Source organism: Hippoglossus stenolepis, chromosome 8 (genome assembly GCF_022539355.2).
Source record: "Hippoglossus stenolepis isolate QCI-W04-F060 chromosome 8, HSTE1.2, whole genome shotgun sequence".
NCBI classification, from domain to species: Eukaryota; Metazoa; Chordata; class Actinopteri; order Pleuronectiformes; family Pleuronectidae; genus Hippoglossus; species Hippoglossus stenolepis.
This window is the reverse complement of record NC_061490.1, coordinates 13,554,846-13,564,743: the sequence shown is the minus strand read 5'-3', so window position 1 is coordinate 13,564,743 and position 9,898 is coordinate 13,554,846. Positions and strand designations below refer to the sequence as shown.

At 41.6% G+C, this 9,898-nt stretch overlaps 1 protein-coding gene across 1 annotated transcript; it reads right to left on the bottom strand.

Annotated features, from left to right (window-relative positions):
- Window positions 1-4,566: 4,566 nt before the first annotated feature.
- Window positions 4,567-8,322, bottom strand: LOC118114311 (protein FAM8A1). The gene is made up of 5 exons (XM_035164690.2): window positions 7,800-8,322; window positions 6,799-6,919; window positions 6,160-6,283; window positions 5,891-6,030; window positions 4,567-5,788 (listed from the first exon to the last, which is right to left on the bottom strand). Exons 1-5 carry the CDS (start codon window positions 8,251-8,253, stop codon window positions 5,644-5,646), a joined length of 984 nt encoding a protein of 327 aa, XP_035020581.1. The 5' UTR covers window positions 8,254-8,322; the 3' UTR covers window positions 4,567-5,643.
- Window positions 8,323-9,898: the final 1,576 nt, after the last annotated feature.

The window sequence follows — 9,898 nt, the reverse complement described above, 5'->3', positions numbered from 1 at the left end:
TTGTTGAATGGAGTCAAAAGTTCAAAGTGACCTTGAGCAGAGTCCTTGGATTAAATGTCTAAAGATTAAATGTCAACTCAGGGCCTGAATATTTTTCCTACAAGACATTTAAGAGTGCAATGTGATTCATGGTTGATTCCGTGGCTGCCCGGTGTGGAGGAGCAGATCGAAAATCAATCAACCTGTTCAATTAAAATGATTAATGCACAAAAGAAATTTTCTACTGGCCAAAATGCAAGATATTTTTTCTATCCCTGTTGCTAAGGAAAATGGATTACTTATGATGGACAGCAAACAGATGAGTCAAGAAACCATGCGTCTCAGCCAAATGGTTGTGGTGTTACTGCAGGACACCATTAAACTGAATTCTGTATATCTGTTTCATACCGTCCATTTGGTGAAAGCCAAATTTACCAGAACAAAACAGATTTCATCCGAGTCCAAGTGCCAAGACTTTTTTCATTCTGCTGAAAATAGCAAGCCACTGCTTACGCACATCTCCGGAACATACTATCGGCAACTGAAGGATTGGGTGGGAGTGATCTGTGGAGGAGGAATTCAGGCACTGAAGGAACTGGGTAGAATTTGTTCAAACACATGAACCAAATGAATCAGAAAGACACCAAACAGTGTGGAGAAAAAACTACCACGAGCACAGTATGCAGCCAGGAAACAAAGTAGCTGTTGGTTTTTAATCATAGTTTCCAAAGACGTTCACTGGGGTTTGACAGGAAAGACAAATGAGGAAAAACTTCCTGTGTAATATGATCTGTTACATTTAATAAAACATCAGTCATTATGGAGCAAAAGTTAAAAGTTCTCAACACAGACACATGCTGTCTTATTAGCTGTACTTGGAGCGAGGAACCAGAACATTTCTGAAATGACCTCACTGACCTCAGTGAAAGCCTCAAACATGTAGGTTCAGTACCAGGTTCACACAACAGAGGGCAGTATACTGGCCTCTGTCACACTCGAGCTACATTTCAGAGGTGGATAAAAGAAATATCTCATTTTATTAATTATGAAGGTATACAAGTCCTTTTCTCTTGGTTTTAATCATAATATCTTTTATATAATATTTTTGGATAAATAAATTATAGTACAATGATAAAGAGAGATCAATACATGAGGAATAAAGGCACTCAGTAGAGCGAGTATCTCCAAGAAGGTCCAACAGGCTCCTTAAAGTCAATCAAGCAGAACCAAACTGTGCACGATATTACATCTCATTCCCCTAAATATGCCTGTTTATGTGTTTTTTCATCAAGGTCCATTAATTATCATGTGGAAAATTCAAATGAAATTCAATCTTACAACGTTAATACAAAAAAATGTTTAAAACCTTGATTATAATTCCTTCAATAGATTTTGCGTAATCGTCCTTACAAACAAACAAACGGACCAGGTGAAAACGTCACGTCCTTGGTGGAGGTAATGAAAATAGTGCATCGTTACTGATGTTCCCTCCAGCTTGGATATTCGGTAATATTACTGTATTCGAACACAAATGTCTGGTGATTACTTCAATAAATTAATAATACAGCTGATTCAAGGAAAATATAACATGTCCCAAGTTAAAAACAGTGAAGTTCAATCATTGCAGTCTCTTGAGATTATAGTGACTAAGCAGAAAAGGTTTTTTTCTTGATGAAACCAGGAGACAGACATATGCTGGTCCACGTGTTTCTCACTAAACAAACTGAAACTGTTTAACTATATAACTGTATGACTGTATAACTGTACACAGAAAGCAAGAGGCAGGATTTGTCTATAGTAACCAAAGCTACCACCATGGTTGTCTTGACAACTCAAGCTTCTTGCTGCCTTAAGCAAAACAGTATTCAAAAACACAAAAACACCCAGAGACCTGATGTTATGTCATGTCAGAATGATGTGATTTTTTTCAGTGAGTTTGTGCCCGCCTGGTAGTCATGTCTATTTTTAGATCACTGAAATGAAGGGTACAGGTAATTGTTCTATTCTTTAAAAAAGTTATTTTCTTATCAGACACACTCATGTGTTCACTATGTTAGAAATTAGTGTATTCATAATAGAAGCATGATAAAAGGCTGTTAATCCATCAAGCTGTTATGATGCCCACATCCAAGAACTGCTTAAGAGGACAGATACCATCTTTGAGAAAAATGTATTCAACATTAGTTTGACTTTTTAGTTTGGTCCATGTCCTATCTACTAACATGGAGGAGGCTGGACTTATGACCTGTACTGCAGCCAGCCACAAGGAGGCGATCAAGATGCTTTGACTTCACTTTTTGGAGCTGTAATGTTGTCCATCTGTCCATTCTATGATCATTACTCTGTCCATATGGCACTTTGTGTCCCAAAAGTCCTTGAAAAATTACAAAAAAGGAAAGTACGTGTGCAAATTAATGTATGTATATAAATAAATATGTGCTGCCCGCATGATGCCCTATGGCATTCCTGGTGTCAGAGCAGGCATTCGTCTCCTCTTCATCAGCAGCCCTGTTCTCCATTCAGCCAGAACCCAGCAGCCTGTAATTACTGACTCCACTTGAGAGGAAAACCAACAGGCACAGGCACAGTGGGAGAAACGACAACAACAGTGAGCAGCTTTTCACCCCACACCACCTTTCCACGACTTCCAAACACCTGGAGCCTGCTGCTCTGTGTGTGTGTGTGTGTGTGTGTGTGTGTGTGTGTGTGTGTGTGTGTGTGTGTGTGTGTGTGTGTGTGTGTGTGTGTGTGTGATGCCATCAGCTGTCTTTTTGGAATCTCATTTAACATTTATTGAATTTGAGGCCACACACTTTGATGTTAACAGAGAATATTTTTGTCCAGTTGAGCTTGGACTGTTTAGCTCGTTCCTCTGAACTGTACGTAGCTCTTTCCACACACGCACACACACACGCACACGTCAGAGAGAGCTGTGAGCCCTCCATGCTGCCTGCTGGACTCTTCACCAGCTCCATAGCGTATGGCACGCCATGTGTCAGCATAGGAACAAGATTTTTCAAGCATGCCATCAAACCACGGACACAGACAACATGAATTGAAGAGTAGACTAATGCCATTGTAAGTCTTGGATAATATTTGATCTTTGTATAGTCATTACGGCAGGAATCAATTCTAGCCCTGCCATTATCAGAGCCACATTAGGATTCCTATTTATAGCTAATAGAATTAACTTTCTTTAATTGTATTAAATTGTTTTATTAATAACTGATTGGTATTGATTAATTCACTAAAGGGGCTGGGGCTATTGTAAGATAAAGTAGCTTTATACAGTTTTGTCATACATTCTGGTAAAAAGTTTCCCCCATTTCTACAAATCTTCCTCTTGCACGTCATCTTTGGAAGCGATCCAGAGTATGTTGATACAAAAACACATTACAAACATGCCTCAACTATAAATGGGGCTATGCCAATAGACTGTGTGGTGTATAAGCCACACTCATCAGTAAACAGTACAGTAATGCTGGTGGGTAGTGTGTGCCTACATTTTCTTCTGGTCCCCAGTAAAGCTCTTCACGTCAATGAGATATATTATTCCATTACCTACAGTAATGGCATGGTGCATGGCAGCAGCATGTGGGGGGAGGTCACTGTAATCTGCGAGCACCATCTGTGGCTGTCAGCTGAAGCTGCCACTTAGTGGGTCTAACACAATCACCACGTCAACACTCGCCAACAACTGGAGCTTCCACAGTCCCAAAGTACCTGGGACCTGACAGAAAACTGGAGGGGAAAAAAAGAGTAGAGCTGTCTTAAAAACCAGTGGAAGAGTTTTGGCTTTTCCTATATTTAGTAAAGAATTATTCATGTCCACGAAGGATGACGTGGTTGATTTTCTGTGATGATAAAGGAGGATATATAACAATGCAGTGGACTTATCCTCCTTATTACATCATGTGAAAATGTGTATTTGATCAGCTAGTATACACTAGGTGGAGCCAAACTCAAGCAAGCAAGAAGACAATGATTACTTTTATGTGTTTTTTTTATAATTTCATCTTCTCTCAAAAGATAAAATAGATAAATCAAAAGAATGGGTTCATAGAAAGATTCCTCCAGAGTGCACACAACCTGAGACTGTGGCTGATTCACCCTCAGCCACAGAAGCTCAGAAGCATAAACCCAAGACAACACTGTCCTGGCTTTGGGACAAGTCTGTGTCTGTCCTTGAGGGGCCCAGATGAAGCCGAAACCTAAACATGAGGACGGCAGTTCAGGCACTTCTCACCCACTCAGACGGAGCCTGAGAGGATCTGCAGGCAAGAATGAAACTAACTTTACAAATCTAGGTGAGACAAGTAAGTTACCCAAGAAGACTTGAAGCTGTAATTGCTGCCAGAGGGACCAAGTATCTTGGAAGGGACTTTGACTTGTGCTTTCACATTCTCATCATGGATTACTGAGTGTAGAGATATGGAAGGAAATCTACATACAACTGGATAGACACTCAGTAGAGTTCAGACTCCTTCCAAGGCCAAACGGTGCCCTTATGAAACCACGTTTAAATTCACTAGAGGCTTTTTATTTGGATCTGAACCAAATTGTGAACACTCAGAAATATCAGTCCCCTTAACATGCCTGATTTATTTTTTCAAATTTCATGAATTCTTCTCAGAGAAATCAACAAAGATTATGAAAAAACACAATGTTAAAGAAAGGGAAAATCCTGTTACCGCCCCCTGATCCACATCAAAATTCAATGGGTTTCTCCTGAGGTGATGACCCACCCACCCCACCACAAACAAACAAACAAACAAACAAACAAACAAACAAACAAACAAGCATTGATGAAAACCTCCTTGGACTAAAAGTGTGCAAACGGTGAAGGAGTCTGAATTCTTTTTGATGCCAGTATGCCCTCATTACATAAGGCAAACAGTATTGTAACATTAATGAGTCAATGCATTTTTAGTTCAGAAAACACACTGTGGCCTCTGAATTAGTATCAAAACATACGAATTATCAAACTGCCAACAAACAGCTAAAAGACATCTCATCATGCAGGAAATTAGTGGTGGTTTCATTTAATCTTGTTAAATGCAAAACAAAAAAAAAGGTAATCACATAAAATATATAATACATTTTTTTTTCTTTCAGTCGCACACATGCGTGTGAAGGAAAAGTATTTGTGCTCAGGTTTTCCTTTCAATTAATTTAAATGTCCCTTTAAACCAGAGTGTTACAGCAGCTGAGCACGATGCATCTACTCCAAAAGTCTGAGTACACAACTCTTGGGTCAGCTTTACTGCAGGAATAATCTCATGTTTGCACTATTATTAACTTAAATACTGTGTGAGACAAGACATTCACCCTCAGTTTGCAAGAGCTTGTAAAAAGAGGCAAATCTTGTGTTATTGAAGAGCGTATTCTTGTCTTCGGTAGAGACATACTTTGGCACAGGAACAAATTCTGAAAGTGGCATGTAGACATAAATACAGTGTGTGTCAGAGACAAACCAAACCAAAATTTGTAGGAAAGTAAAATTGTTCATATTGATGAGCATCAATCTCTGCCAACACCTCAATGCTGCTGCGTGTTCAGACCTGGACAGTGCAGCGTCTGAGGAGTTCTGCTGGCTTTTCTCAAAGACCTTCACACAGTGCCTGCTCAGCATCACTGTACCGCTCTCTTGTGGGCTCTTCAGCGTCATCTGGCCCTGGAGCGCTTTACAACTATTGTACCAGCTACCATATCATACACAGTCCGGTTGTGCTGAAAGAACAGAAGTGTGATGAAGGCCGGGAAAAAGAAGGCAATAGAAAAGTTCTTGTTCAAGGCTCTGACGGTTGATCTGTAGAAGGGACACAGAGACGGTGGTTACAGTACAAGATGTGAGGCTGGTTTTATTTGTTACTTAACTGCTGAAGGAAAATATTAGAAATGAACTACTCACGCAGACAGAGAGACGTTAGTTGCTGGCACTACATGCACCCTGTTAGGCTGAACCAGAACTGATGAGTCACATGTAACGACCCTGAGTCCAACGAGAAACTTCCCTGGAGTGGCTCCTCCTGCTCCCCAGATACACACGATCTGGAGAGAGGAAGATGAAGGAGATTGAATACTATTGAACATTATATAGAGGAAGATTAGATAGTTGAGGCTGAGACCACTGTATTGTCTCACATTACATGTTTTAGAATAGAGTTTATGAGGGCTCACCTCATAAAAACACACTAATATCCGGTACACAAGTGCCACAAGCATCATTTTCTGTAGCTCCTCCATCGATGTGTCCTCATCTATTTCTTCCACGATGAAATGCATTGCAAACTTGGAAACATCCCTGAAGGGAAAAAGACAAATGTTGTGAGGGACGATTTCACACCTGAGAGTCTGAACCAAGGTTGTATTGTCTGTCCTGGTTATATTGTTTACATATGATCCAGTCGGTTTTGATTCCACATTGAAATTTCATGAGCACACTAAAGACTTTTGGATGACACACTCCTGTCGTCATCACCTATACACGGGCCGTGCCGATCTGTACTTTACATTGATTGGTTTGTGGTCAAGAGTGTGTCTGACGTTGTTAGAAGACTAAAAGCAATCCTGTGAGCCACTTCTGCCTCTTTTTCACACTGCAAACAAACCAAACCAGGATTCACTTTGATCCAGATCAGGACCACCTCTTTTGACCTGTTGTTTCGGTTGGGACTACACCAGGTAGGTGTGAAAGTGCGCTAAGTGAATGATATTTAACCAAAGAGCATCTCGAGTTACAATTCAGTTCCCAACTGAATTAAAAAGACAGACGTCATTTTACCACCTCTACTGCTAACATGAATTTATTGTACTCACGTGATTCCACTGAGGTGCATAATACTAATGATGATGGTTGCTTTGATGAAAAACAAAATGAAGAAATCCACCATCTCAGCCAGGAGTCTCTGAAGAGGTGAAGGAATGTTATACTCTCGACCTGGGGAGAAGCATTAGAAAAAGCAAAGCTCAAGTCAAATGAGTACAAACCCTAACGTGACTGCTGTATACGATTGTTGACAGCGTTATTCAGAACGCTCCGCTCGTCTAGGAAAAGCTTTCCTGAACACTTTGAATCCGGGCTGCACAGATTCGCTCTCATTCAGTCACAGGAGGGTTCGGGTGATAAACTGTGTCTCACAGTCAAGTGTTCCATTTCATCCCAAAGGTGTCGTAACTACCTTCAGCTACTGAGGTCATAACGTCCTTGGAGTGTTTTTCTGGATATTTGGCAGGGCTTCACCTGGGGGACATTTACACACACTGCACTGTTTGAAATTGTAAGTCAGGAAACAGTAGTTTGTAGTATATGTGAGGATTAAGAATTTGATAGAATTATATCCCCGGCTATGAGCAGCAGGTATTTGGACTGACTTGGTTGGAAATCAAATGAATCTTAACAATAGTCTTTTGCCCTGTGGTGAGTTTGGGGTCGAGTTCTTTCACACGGACTCTGTCTCATTTCCTCATTGTGCATGATGTATTTTCATGGTGAAATAGGACTTACTCAAACTGTTTCCACAAAGATGTAGCAACACTACTGTTTATAATGTGATCGTATATACCAGAGCATTGGCATTTTCCTCTAAAGTTTTTGTATCTAACTCAACCCACGAGGCCAAAGGAACAGACAGGTGTGTCCACAAACTTCTGGTAGAATGCTCTAACTACTGTCAGTGAAGTAGCTGTGGTTGTCTGGTCGAGTTTATTTCTAAAGCGCATTTCACGTGATGAGCACAGACTCAACGTGCTTCAAGTTAACACAGTGACACGTTTACATTGAGACAACCAGCAGACATCTTGTAACCAGTGGTGTTCACCTGGTCTCGGTGCGTTTCCGTTCTCCTGCGGCTGCTGCAGCGGCTGACCGGCTGCTGCTGCCCCGCCTGCAGCCTCCCCTGCCCGGCCGCTGCTCGGCGAGGCCCCGGCCGGTGGGTAAGGCGACAACGGGAGAGCAAACGGACTGTTGTGCCAGTGCGGGGACATGAAATCGACAGAGGCCGTCGCTGTCCCGCCGGATGACTGTAAATACTGAGGGTAGGACATGGCTGACGCTGCCAGCCAGCTCTGCCAGTTCACATAGCCGGTGTAGTACTGCCACATCCACGCCTGCAGCTGCTCGCAGTACTCCGCCGTGGCGCGGCTCTCGCCCTCCATGGTGCCCCGGTGCTCTGCTCTCCGAGGAGCTTCTTCTCTGAGCGGCTCGGCTCTGCTCGAACACGGTTTACTCTCTTCTCTGTCGACTCCCATGTTTGTGTTTTTCTCGTCAGCCATGTTTCATGATGGCGCAGCGTCACGTAAAACGTCTTCCGGGATAATCTGGGCGAAGACATGTTAACTGCGGAGTAAACGTTATGCTTGATTAAAAAAATGTTTTAAGAAATGTATTGGCTTGTGAAAATAATAAAAAAAAATAAACAGTATGTTTCTAGGGACAGACAAAGTCCCAAGACACGCGTGTCAATTTCAAGACAAAATGTGACCCCCCTACGTATTAGGATACAGTGGTACTGTCCATTCAGTCCCTGCAATTACTACAATCAGCCACAGGGGGGGCACTTCTGCCAAATGAATGCTGCAGCGAGAGTCTGTCAATGGGGTTTTCAAGTTCATCTTATCTAATCATTCAAATGAGGAAGTAAAACGTTTCATAAGGTTATATCATTTAATTTCTGAATGAGTTCACCTCCAGCAGTGGTTATTACCAATTAGTGATTAGCCCAGTGGTTAGGCCATTACTGCAGCCTGGAGTGAAAAACAATTATAGCTGGTTTGAGGCCCTCTGATGGCCAGGCTTAAACAGATAAGAATTGAGGCAATCCGTTATGTATTTGCTGTGTTATTAATTAAACGATCAACCAATTTGTGTTTTTAATACTAGAATAAAATAATTGATACTGTATTTGTACGCTGGTTCTTCTCAGAAAAACGAACTTGAACCATTTCTAAGAATCCATCAGCCCACAGTCCTGGTGCGATTGTGTTTGAACTCATTTCAAAGGAGACCCGCTTTCTAAAGCCAAGCCAAATCTTTAATATGTGTATCATTGTCCCCAGCCTAAAGCAATGTCTGTATGTGCATGGTCTTATATAAAGTGGCACTCGAGACAATGAATCAGCTTTTCATTAGTCAGTATTCTTTGTTGCCTGAGCACCACCCAGGGTCACGGCCATTCACTAAATCCTGGAAATCTTTGGAGGATTTGGGCCTAAACCTACTACCCCAAAGGACCCTAATTAAAACAAATCAGGTGCACTTGCTTGAACTCCACGTCTGTGCATCCAAGACAAGGGGCCTTGTACAAATGAGGTCACTGCTCCAACCCCAAGCAGGGATTTGGCCTTCCCACCTCCTAGTCATTAGGAGGGCTGCTCTGATATGGGGGACATGCTGCCGTTTCTTATTTGAACAAAAGGCCTTTGTACAACCCCCCAGTGTCCACTCAGATTAGAAGCATGACTTAGAAACGGTCAGGGGGTTTCTTACAAGATGCTGGACATGCTAGTTTGCCTTTTTTGCATCTTGCATTAGTATCCAAATAAATTTAAAAAGATTTGCACGCCTATGAGACCAACTGGGAGATTTGTTTCTCTTTTGCACAAAAATTGAAGTCAATTTCTAAAGTTAAATATCTAATTTGAGACCTCCTCTAATTTGTTTGACCTTTAGAGCTCTTGTGGCATCAGGTCTGTTGCTTTAAAGTCATTTCAGGAATTCTGAAAAAAACCCTGCCCCATTTTAAAAAGTTCATAATAAATTCTCCAAACATTAATTTCAGACTTTAGAGAGCCAGGAGAAGCACAGGTGTAAATTAAAGATGGCCAAATTCCATTAAGCTGCTTTAGTCTCAGGGCGCTGGTGTTCCATCTTACTGGGAAACTTAATCCTAACAAAGCAGTCATTATCAGTGGCTGCTTT

Coding starts and splice junctions, on each gene's coding strand:
- LOC118114311 (XM_035164690.2), bottom strand. CDS start 8,253: ATGGCTGACGAGAAAAACACAAACATGGGAGTCGACAGAGAAGAGAGT. Junction 6,284..6,798: donor ATGCACCTCAGTGGAATCAC/GTGAGTACAATA, acceptor TTTTCCCTTCAG/GGATGTTTCCAAGTTTGCAA. Junction 6,031..6,159: donor TATTAGTGTGTTTTTATGAG/GTGAGCCCTCAT, acceptor TCCTCTCTCCAG/ATCGTGTGTATCTGGGGAGC.